Source organism: Leptonychotes weddellii, chromosome 16 (assembly GCF_054177405.1).
Source record: "Leptonychotes weddellii isolate Sample4059 chromosome 16, ASM5417740v2, whole genome shotgun sequence".
NCBI classification, from domain to species: domain Eukaryota; kingdom Metazoa; phylum Chordata; class Mammalia; order Carnivora; family Phocidae; genus Leptonychotes; species Leptonychotes weddellii.
In genome coordinates this window covers 43,784,212-43,801,175 of record NC_138384.1, presented here as the reverse complement: position 1 = coordinate 43,801,175, position 16,964 = coordinate 43,784,212, and the positions used below count along the sequence as shown (strand labels likewise).

General features: G+C 57.0%; 2 protein-coding genes across 2 annotated transcripts in view; one reads left to right on the top strand and one right to left on the bottom strand.

The window, feature by feature from the left end:
* Nucleotides 1-2,784: 2,784 nt before the first annotated feature.
* On the top strand, nucleotides 2,785-5,325 carry IRF2BP1 (interferon regulatory factor 2 binding protein 1). Its single transcript, XM_006738499.2, has one exon. It carries the CDS (start codon nucleotides 3,166-3,168, stop codon nucleotides 4,918-4,920), a length of 1,755 nt encoding a protein of 584 aa, XP_006738562.1. The 5' UTR covers nucleotides 2,785-3,165; the 3' UTR covers nucleotides 4,921-5,325.
* A 7,504-nt stretch (nucleotides 5,326-12,829) lies between these two features.
* Nucleotides 12,830-16,964, bottom strand: part of FOXA3 (forkhead box A3) — a 7,209-nt gene continuing 3,074 nt past the window's right edge. The window contains exon 2 of the mRNA XM_006750599.3: nucleotides 12,830-14,589. Within this exon, the coding sequence (XP_006750662.1) occupies nucleotides 13,606-14,589 (984 nt within the window). The 3' untranslated portion in view covers nucleotides 12,830-13,605. The remainder of the gene's footprint in view (nucleotides 14,590-16,964) is intronic.

The following is a 16,964-nucleotide window of genomic DNA, read 5'->3' as shown; positions in this document are numbered from 1 at the left end:
GGCCAGCTGTGTGGGCCTTCCTTTTCCTCATCTGTAAAATGGGCATAAAAAAATGTAGGAGTCCACAGCTCCATTCTGTTTTCATCCTTCAGGTCTCAGCTCAAATATCACCTCCTCAGAAAAGTCTTTCCTGGCACTCCCTCTCCCCCAGCAGTTGGGAAAAAATGTAGTTAAATAATCATTTGAGTACATTTAAATTGAATGTCTGCCTCCATCACCAGGATGAGCCATGTCAGGGGAAGGCCTGAGCCTAGCTCAGTCAATGCTGTGTCCTCAGCATCACCCAACACAGGGGCTTGCATCTTTGAGTTAATGAGCAGCTTAAAAACAGTTTCCATGTATGGTGCTCCTTTTCTGGGCCAGGCACCATGCTAAACATTTATATGCATGTTTTCATTTTAACTTGAGGCTGCCCTATGAAAAGCAGACTCTATGGGGGGGGTCTCTGTTTTTTCTTGAGTTTAGAGACTTGCCCTAGACTTGTCAGGGGCCAATCCCAACTCAGCGCACCTGAAGCTGGACTCCAGCCAGAACTCTTGACCCCCACTAGTGTTTACTGAAGAATGGCTTAAAGGCAATTTTAGGGGATACATGGATGGCCGCTTTTTTTTTTTTTAAGATTTTATGTATTTATTTGAGAGAGCGCGAGCGGGAGCACAAGCGGGGTGAGGGGCAGATGGAGAAGCAGATGCCCCGCTGGCAGGGAGCCCGATGTGGGGCTCCATCCCAGAACCCCAAGATCATGACCTGAGCCGAAGGCAGATGCTTAACTGACTGAGCCACCCAGGCATCCCTATGGATGACCTTTCTAATGGTTCTTACCTCGTGTTAAACTTGATTAAAATGTAGCTAGTACCAAAAAAATGTAGCCAGGACATAAAAAACCTGCACTTCTGCACATAATACAGACATACCTCGTTTTATTGTGCTTTGCTTTGTTGCGCTTCACAGATACTGCATTTTATTTTTTTTTTTACAAGTTGAAGGTTTGTGGCAACCCTGGGTCAAGCAAGTCTGTCGATGTCATTTTTCCAACAGTTGCTCACTTCATGTGTCTGTGTCACATTTTGGTAATTCGTGCAATATTTCCAACTTTTGCATTATTATTACATTTGTTATGGTGCTCTGTGATCACTGACCTCTGAGAGCTCAGATGATGGTTAACATTTTTTTAGCAATAAAATATTTTTAAAGTAAGGTATATACATTGTTTCTTTGGACATGATGCTAGTGCACACTTAATAAACTGTAGCATAGTGTAAACTTTTAGATGCATTGGAAAAACCAAAAAGTTCATTTGACTCGCTGTATTGCCATATTTGCTTTATTGCTAGGTTTGCTGTATTGTGGTAGTCTGGAAGGAGCCTGCAATATTTCCGAGGTATGTCTGTATTGCTTAGGATGAGGCAAAAGTAGATAGTCTTCCCCGCCCCCGCCCCCGGGAGTCAATTTCCAGAAAATAATACAGGTGTTCAGTGAAATTGTGAAGCTGACACTGATGTTTGTATAACAAAATCAGAGCTGCTAGAATTGCAGCAGGATGTGGGAGAGGAAGCAGACAGTCCGATTAGTTTGAAAGTCACTAATGAATGCAAGTCTGACAAGTCATTCAAATATTTTTGAGCGCTTATCACGGACCCAGGCTTAGAGTAAGAGGGTGATGGGGCTTAGAACCTGGAGACTTGTCTCTCCTCCCCATCCCTACTCTTCCAGCCTGACTCGCACTGTTCCCGATGCTGGGAAGAAATCCCTCTCCGGGGGCGGGGTGGGGTGGGGGTGTCCCCAAAGCCTGGTTGGTCCGATCAGGTAGTAAGCACTCAAGGTTGGAGAAAAACTACCCCCCCCCACAACTCTTGCTGGCCATCTCTGGCCTCCTTCTCTTCCCCCAAATTAGCGAGCAGTAGAGGGTGAGGATTCCCTCAAAGCAGTGCTCCCCAAAAAAGTAAAGCCCCCAGAAATTGAGCGGGGGGTGAAAGACAGCGGGAATCGGGAAGGCCTCCCCCAACCTCCCAGACAGCGGAAGTGCGTCAATTTGTCCTCCCGGCAGAGCATTTTGGGAATTGTAGTGAAGTGGAAATGGGGAGCGTGGGGGGTGGGGGGGCAGAAACACAGTGTAACCCTTTGTAGACCAGAGCGCGCCGGCAGAGCTGGAACAGAGTTCGAGGGCGTTCGACCACTCTCTTTACTAGATGAGGCAACTGGCAGAGACCTTCGTTCTTCCCCTTTCTCCGGCTGTTTCCGGCCCCATTCGGAGAATGATATACAAGATTAGAGGCAAATGAGGTGCCAAGCCGAAACCTCTCTCCCCCAGTTGACAGCTTCCCGTCCCCCTACCCCGAAACCATCCAATCAGAGCCCCTCCGCCCTGCCCCAGGAGCTGCTGCCTCCCTAACTAGGCTTTGGCCCACCTTTGATGGGCGGGGAATTGAGCCTCAGAAAGGGCAAGACTTTTGCCTAAAGGGGCACAGCAAGTCGGAACAGAAACTAGACGCCCGAAGCCTGTCCACTTCCTACCATTTCTGAATCCGTGATAGCTCTGACCATTCCTATCTCATCCCCGCCCCCAAGCCCTGTGCCCGAGCTCCTCCGAGCGCGTGGAACTCTCTGCCCGGCCGAGATGAGTAGTGTTTGCGCGTCGGAGAGGCTGCAAGCCCGCCCCTCCGCCGCCAGCCGTCCCCTTTAAGAATCGGCCCCGGCGGGACTACGTTTCCCAGAAGGCTTTGCCGGCGCGTTATGTAACTTTCCCTGCGAAGCGGCCTCTGGGGCAGAAGGAGGTGGAGGCGGCGGCGGCCGTTGCAGTGGCGGCGACGGCGGCGACGGCGGCGGCGGCGGCGGGAGCGGCGGGAGCCCGAGGCGGCGGCGGCGGCGGCGGCGGCGGGAGCGGCCCATCCCGGGGCCCGAGCTGTGCGCCTCGGCCCGGAGCCCGGATCGGGCGGGGGCGCCGACGTGCCTCTAACAGGCTTTTCAAGGAGGCGGGAGTGAGGAAAAAGGCTTAGGGCCCAGGGGGCGGGGAAGGGGGGCCGGGCCTGGATCGGCGGGGAGGCCGCGCCGGAGGCCTGACTGTGGGCTCGCGCCGTCCCGGGGACACGAATCGAACGCCGGCGGCGCGGATCGGAGGCGGCGGCGGGTGGAACGCCGGGGCGCAGCGGCGCGCGCGCGGGGGTCATGGCGTCGGTGCAGGCGTCCCGCCGCCAGTGGTGTTACCTCTGCGACCTGCCCAAGATGCCGTGGGCCATGGTGTGGGACTTCAGCGAGGCGGTGTGCCGCGGCTGCGTGAACTTCGAGGGTGCGGATCGCATCGAGCTGCTCATCGACGCGGCCCGCCAACTCAAGCGCAGCCACGTGCTCCCCGAGGGCCGCTCTCCCGGGCCCCCGGCCCTCAAGCACCCGACCACTAAGGACCTGGCTGCGGCCGCTGCACAGGGGCCTCAGTTACCGCCTCCGCAGGCCCAGCCCCAGCCGTCGGGAACAGGCGGTGGCATCTCTGGCCAGGACCGCTATGACAGGGCCACATCGTCGGGCCGCCTCCCCCTGCCCTCGCCCGCCCTGGAGTACACCCTGGGGTCCCGCCTGGCTAATGGGCTGGGCCGCGAGGAGGCCGTGGCGGAGGGGGCGCGGAGGGCCCTGCTTGGCTCCATGCCCAGCTTGGTGCCCCCCGGGCTGCTGGCAGCTGCGGTGTCTGGCCTGGGAAGCCGAGGCCTGACGCTGGCACCCGGCTTGAGTCCTGCCCGTCCGGCGTTTGGCTCCGATTTCGAGAAAGAGAAGCAGCAGAGGAATGCGGACTGTCTGGCAGAACTGAACGAGGCCATGCGTGGCCGGGCGGAGGAGTGGCACGGGCGCCCCAAAGCTGTGCGGGAGCAGCTCCTGGCGCTGTCTGCCTGCGCCCCCTTCAACGTCCGCTTCAAGAAGGATCACGGGCTGGTGGGGCGGGTGTTCGCTTTTGATGCCACTGCCCGCCCGCCGGGCTACGAGTTCGAGCTGAAGCTTTTTACCGAATACCCCTGTGGTTCTGGCAACGTGTACGCAGGAGTCCTGGCCGTGGCTCGCCAGATGTTTCATGATGCTCTGCGGGAGCCGGGCAAGGCTCTGGCCTCCTCGGGCTTCAAGTACCTCGAGTATGAGCGGAGGCACGGCTCCGGGGAATGGCGCCAGCTGGGGGAGCTGCTAACCGACGGTGTCCGCAGCTTCCGAGAGCCCGCTCCGGCTGAGGCCCTGCCCCAGCAGTACCCAGAGCCAGCCCCTGCAGCTCTCTGTGGCCCACCCCCGCGAGCCCCATCCCGGAACCTGGCGCCCACGCCACGCCGTCGCAAGGCGTCCCCTGAGCCCGAGGGTGAGGCGGCTGGGAAGATGACCACCGAGGAACAGCAGCAGCGGCACTGGGTAGCACCTGGGGGCCCGTACTCCGCGGACACCCCTGGGGTGCCCTCACCCATCGCCGCCCTGAAGAATGTGGCCGAGGCCCTGGGCCACTCCCCCAAGGACCCTGGCGGGGGTGGGGGCCCCGTGCGCGCTGGGGGTGCCAGCCCCGCCGCCTCCTCCGCAGCCCAGCCTCCCGCCCAGCATCGTCTCGTGGCCCGCAACGGTGAGGCAGAAGTCAGCCCCACAGCAGGGGCAGAAGCTGTTAGCGGGGGTGGTGGCGGCACCGGGGCGACCCCTGGGGCACCCCTGTGCTGTACCCTGTGCCGGGAGCGGCTGGAAGACACCCACTTCGTCCAGTGCCCCTCAGTGCCCGGACACAAGTTCTGCTTTCCCTGCTCACGGGAATTCATCAAGGCACAGGGCCCTGCTGGGGAGGTGTACTGCCCCAGTGGAGACAAGTGCCCCCTGGTGGGCTCCTCTGTCCCCTGGGCCTTCATGCAGGGCGAGATCGCCACTATCCTTGCTGGAGACATCAAGGTTAAGAAAGAACGGGACCCCTAGGCCGCCACCGCCACGAGTCTACTGCCTCCCACCCCCTTGCTACCCACCGCTGCTGCGGATAAATTATTCTCTCCCGCACCCAGCCCAGTGCTATCCCCACCTGTGTACATACCCCCTTCCTCATCCCAGATGGGTCCCCTGGGGTAGATGCGTTGAGGGTGGGGGGAGAAAGCTTGTGGCTTCTGTTCGAGGGGGTGTCTGGGGTCCCTTGGCCCCTCCGGTTTCCCTCTCCCCTCTTTGGCTTGGCTTTGCTGCTGCTTGTAGTTGGGGGAGAGGTGCCCCCCTCCTCCTTGAGAAGGGGCCTCCTGAAATCTCGCTCTTTATAAACAAAGCAAAAGCATTTTATTGCCCCCCCCCTCCCGCCCCCTTTTCCTCCTTCAATAAACCGAAAGATGGGTTTTTTTTTTTTTTTTTTTCCTTCTTGGTCCCTCAGTTGTGTGAGAAGCTGCGCCCCCTCTGGCACCGAACCGACCCTGCAGGGGAAGGACGTTGCGTTGTAGCCTCCAGGTGGCGCCCTTCACTCAGGCGGCCCCGTTGGCTGGTTTAGACATGCTGGCCGAATTCCTCAAGCGTTCCAGCCGTCTGCCCGTTTTCCAGATGATAGAACTGAGGCTCAGCATGTGAGGCTCCTTGCATGGGAACCAGAGCCAAGCTTGGGAATGAGGTTTCCCTTCTGATCCAGCCCCTGTATCTACCCAGGATGTGGGGGACTCCGCGCCCTCGAGGGGAGGGGAAGGAGGCATCAGGAGCTTCCTAGAGGGGATGGGCAGTGAGTTCTTGCTCAGGAGGCAGAGCATCAAGGCTACGTTGCTTAGAGGGACTGCCCTACCAGAGAGGAAGTTTACCTCCATGGGGTACACTAACAGGATCCCTGGAAACAAAGTGCTTCCCACCTCTGGTGGTGCCCTGAACTGCGCTCCTCGCGCCCATCTTGGGAGACCAGTCTCAACGGTGGCCATCCTAGGACACCGGGACTGGCAGGGTAAAAGGCACAGCCCCCGCGGGCTGCCTCTGATGTGCGCGGCCTTGTCCCGCACCTGTCCCGATGGGCTGATCATTAACCAGGACTTCCTGCTGTCTGGCGTCAAGGGGCGGGACCTGAACAGGCTGCGGCAAAGCAGGGGTTAAGGGGAGGGGGCTGCCCTAATAGCCCAGCCCCCACCCCTGCAGCCTCCCTCTGCGGCCCTAAAGTGGAGGTTGCGGGAAGGGGGAATGCGGGGCGCCAAGGCCAATGGATGGATGGAAAAATGGGGAACGTTAGTATGTCCTGTCACTGCGGCACTGTCACACAGTCCTGAGACCCCAGATTGCCCCAGATCTCAGAAACACAGGTGTTCCAGCTCCTAAATCTGGAAGACCCTAAAGTCTTGACCCATCCTCTTAGTTATCCACTTAGCGTGCCACGCGTATCTTGCAGACCCAGGTGTCCCAAATCCCAAATATTAGGGACCCCGGGACTTTGTCCTCAACATTTGGAGGACCCTCGACTCCTAAACCCCCCAGTTCTTGGGCTGGGGTGGAGGGGTCCCATCCCCTCCCCTAGATATCAGGTCTCAGGTGTTCTGTTACCCCTGGTACTGCCAGCCTGGGCCCTGGGCAGGGCTGGGAAAACCACCCCTGATTAAATACACCAGGCGATAAGCCTGGGGCAAGGGAGACGCTGGACGGAGCTCCAGGCCTGGCCACCCATCCCTGGCAATCTTGTGGCCTCCCCTGTCCCAGCTCTGCAGCCCCAGGCATGGGGTAGTCCTCCCTTCCCCCTCCTCCATCCCCAGGGCGAGAGGTCGCCAGACACCAGGGTCCCCCGGTGAGGGCTGAAGAGCTGCGGAGGACACCTGGTCCTTTAAGAACAGCTGGTATGGGGGGTGGGCAGGGGAGTCACCCCCAGCCTGGCTGGTGTGTATTCTAGATAGAGGTTGAGTTAACCATTAACAGAGCAGACGGCCTGACCTGTGTGGGTGTGAGGGGCTGGATCAGTCCCCCTTCCCCCCGTGCCAGGGTGGGGCCAGAGTGGAGGGGTTCTGGATTTATTGGGGGATCAGTGAGTAGGTGAAGAGGCTTCCAGAAAGGAGAAACGGACAGGGAGACCCAGGGAAAGGTGGGAGACAACAGAGGTAGAGGGAGCTATAAAGAGAGACCAGCTCACTGGAAGAAGACAGAGACCCAGAGAGGGACAAGAGAGCTCAGGAGACCCTCTGAGATGGGGGAGGTGGGGGAGACAGAGAGAGACAGACGTTCAGGAAAGAGAGCTAAGTAGAGAAATACCCAGATGGGTTCAGAGAGACTGAGATACACAGACGAGAGGCCAAGAATAGGGACCTGGAAGGAGAGCGAGAGAGGAGAGATGGAGATTCAGAGAGAGAGGAATTGAGAGTGGGAGAAAGAAGGAGAGGCTATGAAATCAGGGAAAGGTACAGGTTTGAACTAGAGCGTTAAGACACCTTCAGACTCAAGTTCTATGAGACAAAGGGAGAGAATGGAGGTCCGTGAAGAAGGGCAAGGCTGGGTCTGTCTTGATCACTTGGTCCCCACAACAAGGCCTGGCTCACTCCCACTTGTCCTCCAGGTCTCAGCTCAGCTGACACCTCCTCCAGGAAGCCCTCCTTGACCCCCAGGCTGCGTCAAGTGCCATTCCCAGGCTCTCACAGCCCCTGCACTCCCCTATCCCAGCCCTGCACATTCTGGATCATCATTGGGGAATGGACTGTCAGCCCCACGAGGGCAGGGCCAGGGCTGTCTCAGTCACTACTATGAACCCAGCATTACCTAGCACAGAGTTAGTTTAAAGGGTGGATAGATTAATGTGCTCCTTTCCTTTAAGAAATATTTATTCAGCATCCTCTGTGCGGCAAGCACTGTGGTAGGTGCTATGGATACAATATGCAGAATGCAGCCCCTCCTCTCGTGGAGCTGACATTCAGGTAGGAGATACAGACAGATCCATAAAATGTGACAGCCATGGAGCGGTAAGTCCTAAGAAGAAAAAGTAAATCAGGGGAAGGGAATAGAGACTGACGGAGGTTGCTACTGTAAAGGAGGCAGAGAAGGGCTCGCTGAGGAGCGGACAGGAAACTAAAAGAAGGGAGGGAGCAAGCCAGGGGAAACTTGGGGGGGAGTAGCACCTGCAAAGGCCCTGGGGCGGGAGCCTGCTTGGTTTGTTCCAGAAACAGCCAGGTGGCCAGTGCCACTGCAGCAAAGGGGAAGGGTGTAAGAATGAGGTCAGAGTGGGGGCACCTGGCTGGCTCAGCCGGTAGAGCATGAGAGTCTTGATCTCGGGCTGGTGGGTTCGCGCCCCACGTTGGGTGTAGAGATGACTTAAAAATAAAATAAAAAAAAAAAAAGAATGAGGTCAGAGGGATAGTAGGGCAACCTCGGGGGCCCCGTAGGCCATGATAAGGACATTGGCTTCTATTTTAATGGGAACAGGTGGAGGGTTTCAAGCACTGGGTGAAGAGATGGAGGAAATGAGACAGAAGCGGCCACGAAATCAGCCGGGATGGACAGCATCTCACTGCTCTGTGTCTGGGGCTTCACAGATGGCCCCGCACACATGCCCAACAGTAGTGTGTGGTGTGCGCACAAGTGAATAAGCCCCAAGCCAACAGAAAAGAAGTCAGAATGACATTAGATGGATGGACAGACTCCCAGGGAGAAGCCAGGTGAGGACCCGGGGACGCCCAGGGACAACAGACGCAGACAGACAGAGAGCAGCCGGCTGAGAAGTCCCGTTTCTTCCCCACCCGGAAAGCTTCCTTGGAGCTGGAAAAGTCCCCAGGCCCCCCTGCCCGCCTCGCCCGTGGCGTGCCCACTCACACCTCAGGCAGAGGAAGCTGGCAGGCCCCACAGGAACCTTTCTTGGGGGGAGGGTGGAGGCGGGCGGGTGGCAGGGACGAAGGGAGAGGAGTGGCAGGCGGGCAGGCAGCGGGCAATGGCTACACAAAGGCCCCAGTGTATGCCCCTCCTGCCCCCGGGTAGAGATATAAATAATATGTACATATACCTTTATATATATGTATATATATATATATATATATATACACATATATATATATATATATACCAGCAGGCTGGGGGCGGGAGGCCGGGGGCCACACGCTTCCCTAAGGGCCCGGGAATGGCAGAGGCCTGCTCCTGTGGGGGCTGGGGGGCTCAGAGACACACCAGAGAGTGGCCAAGACTGACAGACACGGGCTGAGAGGGATGCAGGGACAGAAGGAGAGAGAGGGAGAAACGTACAAAGCACAAAAGAGCAACAGAAAGCCTGGCCAACAGAGACCCAGAGTCAGAGACCCGAGTGGCTGACTCAAACGGGGACAGATCAGGAAGACAGGGAAATCACACTTCACTGAGCGAGAACAGAACAAGAGGGAGGTAGAGGGACAGCGACAGAATGCAGACAAGGGCCATTCCAGGGAAAGGCAAAGCCGCAGAGTAACTCAGGTGAGAGGAAGTAAGGACAGAGAGGAACAGAGAGAGGCCAGGAGCCACCCAGAAAGAGAGAGACAGAAGCAGACGGACAGACAGACAGACAGGGCCGGGCCACGGCTGGGGGCTCAGGGAGGCTCGTGACCGTGGGTGAGGGGTGGGTCAGGGCACGTCTCCGGTTTGGGGGCAGCCCCTGTGGGGGCTCTGCTGCAGCCCAGTCCAGGGCAGGCCAAGGGGCAGGGAGCGGAGGGGAGGGAGGCGGCCCTTGGGTTCCGGATCTCGGTGTTTACCTGTGGCAGGCATTGCAAACAGGCGCCCAGCCTGGCCCATGGCAGGCGAGGGTGGGCCGGGCCGGGCCCTCGCCCTGGCACCAGTGGGCCCGACACGCCCACCTGTGGCCTGGGCGGTGAGTAACACACACGGTGACACCTGGGTGGATGGTGACACATAGGGGAACAGACATGGTGACAAACAGGGACAGATATAGGCAGACCCAGAGTGAGAGAGACATAAACAGACCCACCGAACCTGGTGACAGAGACTCACTGGAACAGACCCAGTGACAGACACACCATAATAGACATCAGGCTGCGAGGACAGGCCAACAGGGGGCGAGGCACGGAGATACAAGGACAAAACACCAACAGTGACAGAGAGGACACACACACAGACACACTTGTAAGCCCCGCCAGACTGCTGGCTTCTGGGGTGCTTTCCTCCTCCTGGGGCAGGTCGTGGCAGGGAATGGGGCTGACTCTGAGGGAGGCCTTGGGACCCCAGAGCCCCACGGTGCAGTCACCCCTCTCAGGCTCCACAACAACATGGTGGCTAAGGGCACTGACTCTGGGCCAGACTGCCTGGGTTCAAGTCCTAGCTCCCGCCGCCCGCACACTATCCGTGTGACCTTGGGCAAGTGGCCTCACCTCATCCTGCCTCAGTTTCACCACTAATAATTTGGGGGGGGTGGGAAGGATTGGGTCAATCCGTTCTGTAAGATGCTCGCACACTGCGGGACAGATGATAAGCCCTAGTAGCTATTATTATGATTACTCTTTCCAGCATTATTATCCCATGCCTTCTGATGTAATGGGACCTCTGCCCACAGCTGGGACCCTGCCCTGGCCCTCTGTTTCCCCACCCATGGGCCCCTCCCTTGGACCATGTCACCTCAGGCCCGCAGGCTCTGTCCAACTTCACCTGTCCCAGCCCCAGCTTCCTTGTGTCCCCATGGCTATCCCTCCATCCCCCGATCCCTGGCATCCTCATGTCTGTCCACGCGTCCCACGTCTGACCGTGGTACTTTTCCACGCTGGACATCAGCCGGCTGTCCCTGGGGTGGGGGTCACACCTGCCCACGCCAGCCGAGCCGGTGGCCACCAGACACCCTGACGGATAGCCCCACCCTCCCCCCAGGACCCTACAACAACACCCGCCCCTCCGGCCACCTGAGGTCCCTACTGGGGCGGCCTGAGGCCCAAGCCTGGGGACAGGAAGCCCCAGGCCTGGCCGCCCTGAAAGCCTCTTTCAGCCTGGGCCTCCTCCCGCCACCACCGACTCCTCCTGCGGAATAATATTTGGGCTGTTGGCCGGGGGGCGGGGGCCAGATCCGGAGGCCGCCTGGGAGGAGCCAGAAACCGCAAGGCTTCCTGCCTCGGGCCGGCCGACTCCGGGAGAGACCCCCAGGCCCGAGGGAGGGGGGCAGGCGCCCGGGGAGACTGAGAGCCTTTCTCTCGGCCCCAGTTGTTTTTTCCAGGAACCAGGAGGAATTCCCCGGCCTGCCCAGGACAGCAAGGCCGGTGGGACGGCTGACGGGGAGCCAGCACGGCAGGGGGCGGGGGGTGACATGCAGCCGGCAGGGCGGGCACCGCGACAGAAATAGAGGGCCTGGCCGGCGAGGTGGCAGGTAGAGGCAGAAACTCAGGGAGCTGAAGACCAGAGAAGGAGGAGCGAGGCCAGAGATCCAAAGCCGTGGGGGGGGGGGGGCAGGGAGGAAGACCCCGGAAAGGAGTCACAGTCCCCAAGAGGAGGACAGAGACATCCAGAGCCCAGAGAGAGGGAAGGAGGGACAGAGTCAAAGCAACGGAGTGAAAGAGAGAGAAAGCACAAGGCGGACGGCATAAGAGATAGACTACAGAGGATGAGCAAAGGTTTTCAAAAAAGCCAGGAGACAAAGACCCAGAGAGAGAGCTAAGGACAGAGTGCCACAGAGAGATGACACTAAAGAGACAGAAAGATGGACACACAGAAACTGGGGTAGACATCTCACACACACACATACACACACACACACACACACGCACACACGTAAACAGGCAGCCCTTGGTCTGATGAACAAATGAATGAGCCTCTGGAGAACCAAGGACCAAGAAAGGCAAACCCCAAATAAGGAAAAGACAAAATAAGGCCAAACCCGTCCACCTGCCCTCACCTGGCTGAATGACCCTGGCCCAGTCCCTTTCCCTCCTGAGCCTCAGCTTCTGCTCACTGTCTCCCCCCCCCACCCCAAAAGCCACGCGCTCAGAACATCTGAGCGCCTGACTCCAGACTCAGAGCCTAGGGAGAGCCCCGGAGGAACAGAGACACTCAGACAGTAACCCCAGAGGCCCAAAGCCGCCCAAGGAGGACCGAACTCCTTCCCCACACACCTGCCTGCAGAAGTGACAACCAACCCTCCACACAACGGTGACAGGCATTGTCAAGCGCAGGCGGACTCTTTGAAACATTTGAAACATATGGGCGGATGCTGACTCACAGAACAGCGACAGGCAGGCCTTCGATGCGGATTGAGCCCCACACAGACTCCTTGAGGCGATGGGTATGCAGACAAATGGACACAGAGACCTGCGCCTAACAGTGGGAGACCCACAAGGACCCACGGGTAGGCGGACAAAGAGAACCACACACACTAAACAATAAGAGATCCCAGGACCCACAGGTAGCACTCAGAGTGTGAACAGACATGCGAACCCACACAATGGAGGGATACAAACCAGAGGGAACAAGGGGCAGGTCACAGAGACCCCAGTGGGCACAGTGATATCCTATGACCAATGGAGGCCTACCCCCCCAACACACACACACACACACACACACACACACACACACCCCATCTCCTTCAATTAACACCTGGTTTGTGCCTTCCCCTCCTCCCCAGCTTAACCAAAAGTTGAGCAGTCCCTGGCTCCTTGGGCCTCAGAGTTAGAGGTGTGTGTCTGGGGAGTGGGGGTGGGGAGATGGCCTTGGTCACTGCAGAGCCTCCTCTCCCAGCCGCCCTGGCCCCACTGCTGCAGGGGCTGCTATCTGTGAGCAAACTGTCCTTGGGGTCAGGGACAGCGAAGAGCCAAAGGTCAGGTCGATGCCTCCCCCAACCCCTCCCCCAGAGGCAGCTAGCTCTTGGGGTCAGGCGGGAGAGGGGACAGGGACACTGCAATTCAGGTGTTCAAGCCCCGCAGGGCCCACCCTCCAAGGAAAAGAGACGTTCAGGGAGAGGCAAAAACAGTGCCTTTAATGGTCAAACACAGCCAGTATCCCGCTTCCCAGGCAAGAACCAGACTTCAGTAGAAATTCCCCATACCCTAGCCAGTCCTTTCTGGTTTCTCCTGGACCAGAGAGGGGAATGGGCTCCAGAAAAAAACAAGGAGTATTCACACTTCCATCCCTCACTCAACTCACACCAAAGAGACGGGGATGACAATGGCCAACCCAGGGGCTGTGGTAGCTATCACGGTGGACAACAGTACACTGGTTATGTCAGCCCACCAAGATGGTGTTCATCATAGCAACGTGCCCAAGAAAGAGATGTTGTGCAGGATGGTGGCCAACTCGGCATCTACTATGCCAAGAAGCCCACCAAAAAAGAAGTGAGCACAGCACCCAACGGGCCAAGGAAGATGTCATTGGAATGGTATCACCATCACATCCAAAGGATTAGTCAAGAGGATGTCCATCACCATGTCCAAAGGGCCAACTAAGATGTCATCCCGGGTGGTGGCCATCAGAGCACCCAAGAGATGGACGAATAACATCAATGGACATGGCAGTCTTTGTAGTACCCAGTGGGCCCGCCAAGATGTCAACAGCAGTTATCACAGTACCCAAAGGATTGGCCCGATGCCTCCAGAGACAGCAGTCACCGCAGTGATAGACCAACCAAGATGGCAACTGACGGGACGAGCCAAGTGTCACCAGGAGGATCAGGCCCCAAGCGCCTGATGGTGTGAGCTACAGTCCTACCCCGCCCACCGCACTCCCACACCCCTGCTAGGACGCGTTAAGCAGAGAGCGGGAATAGACACCCTGGTAGTAGACCCCAGGCTCCCCCCCCTCTGCCCCATAGCCCCCAAACCCCACGTCCAGTTTAGGAGGTGCTGGTGTCTGTTCCGACATCAGGTTGTTGATGGAGAAAGGGTGGTTGAAGTTGTAGGGGGCATCCAGCTTCAGCTCCCCGGGGAGCTCCAGGCCAGTGAAATAGGGCGTGGAGGAAGGGGGTGAGCCACAGTCCAGAGCCCCCACGTCTTCCCCGCCCTGGGCCTCCGGCTCAGGGGGCGGAGGCTGGGGCCGTGGGGGAGAGGTGACCTTGGCGGCAGGGGCGGCGGCCGAGGCAGCCGCCCCTGCACTGTTCCTGGAGGTGGAGGTCCCGCCAGCCCCTTTCTTCACCTTCTCCTCCAGCTTGAAGCGCTTCTGGCGGCGCAGGTAACAGCCGTTCTCAAACATGTTCCCTGAGCTGGGGTGCAGGGCCCAGTAGGAGCCCTTGCCCGGCTTGTCTGGGGAGCGCGCCACCTTGACAAAGCAGTCGTTGAAAGACAGTGAGTGGCGGATGGAGTTCTGCCAGCGTTGCTGGTTCTCCCGGTAGTAGGGGAAGAGGTCCATGATCCACTGGTAGATCTCGCTCAGGGTCAGCATCTTGCCCGGCGCCTGCTGGATGGCCATGGTGATGAGCGAGATGTAGGAATATGGCGGCTTGGCATGGGCCAGTGGCCGCCGGTAGCCTTTCGGCATCTCCTTCCCGTGCACCAGCCCCGGGCCCGGGCCCCCATACCCTGAGCCGCTGCCTCCGCCACCACTGGCACCCAGGCCTGGGAAGGTGGGCCCCAGGGGTGCTGCGGGGGCTGGGGGCGCCAGGGGTCCTGAGGGCAGCGGAGAGGCAGGGAGCCCCCCGGGGGGGTAGGGAGCACTCAGAGGGTTCAGGCTCATGTAGGAGTTGAGGGGGGCCATGGTGGGCACTGGGGTCACCGGCGAGTAGACCTGCAAGGAGAGAAAGAGAGATGGGGGGAGGGCAGTGAGTTGCCACTCTCCCGGTCGGCAAAGGGTCACTGGCCCCCACTATGTGTCCATCTGTCTGTCTGTCTTGCCTCTTCTACAAGTCCCTCCCATCCTTACCTCTGTCTGCAGATGGCTGTCTCTGGAAGTCTCTCTCTCTTCCCCATCCTCATGCGCCCCATCCCTGACCTCATCCTCCATCCCCCAAGGGATCCCTATACTGGAGCTCATGCTTTAAGTGGTTCTCAGAGTGTGGTCCAGGACACCCTGGGGAGTCTCCAAGACCCTTTCAGGATGTCCAGGAGGTCAAAACTATTTGCATATAATACGAAGAAATTACTAGCCTTTTTCACTCTCTGTCTCTCTCAGGAGTTACAGTGGAGTTTTCCAGAGGCCACCGGACATGTGACATTGCAACAGACCAAATGTAGAAGCAGCCACAAGCAGCTGTCTCCTATTGAACCAGACACTGAAGAGATTTGCCAAAAATATAACAGTGCCACTCCTCTCACTAAATGTTTTGAAATATAGTTATTTTATTTTATTTTTATTTTTATTTTTAAAGATTTTATTTATTTACTTGACAGAGAGGGACAAGCGAGAGAGGGAACACAAGCAGGGGGAGTGGGGGAGGGAGGAACAGGCTTCCCGCCGAGCAGGGAGCCCAATGTGGGGCTCGATCCCAGGACCCTGAGATCATGACCTGAGCCAAAGGCAGGCACTTAATGACTGAGCCACCCAGGCGCCCCTATTTTTATTTTTTTAAGTAGGCTCCACGCCCAGCGTGGGGCTTGAACTCATGACCCTGAGATCAAGAGTTGCATGCTCTACCGACTGAGCCAGCCAGGTGCCCCAAAATATAGTTATTAATAAAAACACAGTATTTATGCTAAAAAATGGTTGGTTTAAAATTAATTAATCCAGGGGTGCCTGGGTGGCTCAGTCAGTTAAGCATCTGCCTTCGGCTCAGGTCATGATCCCAGGGTCCTGGGATTGAGCCCCTGCGTCGGGCTCCCTTCTCAGTGGGGAGTCTGCTTCTCCCTCTCCCTCTGCCCCCCACCCCGCTCATCCTCTCACTCGCTCTGTCTCTGTCTCAAATAAGTAAAATCTTACAATTAATTAATCCATATTATAAAAATTTCTCAGTTTTAATTTCTAATACAGTAACTCTTCTTTTTTTGATGCAGTAACTATTGATAGACATAATTTACATGAATGAAACCTGTTTGGGGTCCTCAATAATTTTTAAGCATGTAAAGAGGTCCTGAAACCGAAAAAATCGAGAACTCCTGACTTATCTCCATCCCATCTATAAATATGGGTACTCTCTATCACTCTTTTGGGTTATAGAATTACAGTTGTTAGAGGCCAAAAAGGTTTCAGGATTGCGGAGGGGTGGGGGAGGGGCACCTGGCTGGCTCAGTCGTAAGAGCATGCGAGTGTTGATCTCGGGGTTGTGAGTTCGAGTCCCACGTTGGGTGTAAAGATTACTTAAATAAATAAAACTTAAAAAAATTGTTTAAATGTTTCAGTATCAGAAATCACGTTTCAACCTAATCTATGTTGCCTCTTTACCATATAGCATTAAATCTAGGACATCGCTATTTGTAAGCTGCCGTGTTATTTTAAGCACCAATAAGAATAATACCAATAAGGGGGAAAAAAAACACTGTCAGTCCCTAGACACCATTGACTATAAAACCCATCCCATTTTCAGAAATGTTCAAATGAAAAACATGCATCTTAGCTCAATGAAAAACAGTAGACATCACTAGGTCTCTCTAAATAACCCTCTATTCTTCCATCCATTAAACAAATATCTATCTGGCCACCTACTTTGTGCCAGGCACTGCTCCAAGCACTTCACGGGAAAGGTCTCTGTTCAACTTTTACAACCGCGCTATGATAACACCCATTGTATAGCTGAGCAAGCTGAGGCCCAGAGGGGTTGTCCAGGGTCAGACGGTAAGGAAGGGGCAGAGCTGGGGTTCTGAATTCAGGCAGTCCGGCTCCAGACCAGTGCTCTGGATCACGCTACAAAAGCAAGTGACCAAGACAAGCAGAAACGCCTGCCTTCACAGACCTGACAGTCTAGCAGGAAAGGAACCAGATAAACATGGAAAACAGAAAATATGGTGGGTGGTGATTTCTCCCTCGCTGTGTGTATTCACCCCTTCCATCCACTGTCCACCATCCTCTCTCTCCCTCAGTCCGCTAATGGCCCCCTGTCCGCCCTGCTCCCTCCCCACGCGGGGGTCTCGTGGCCCTGGGGGTGCTGCTATCTTTCCAGCAGGAGCCGCCTTTGCTGTGAGTCAGTGGGTCCTGTCTTGTCCCCTGTCACTGTAAGGGTCTGCAGGTCC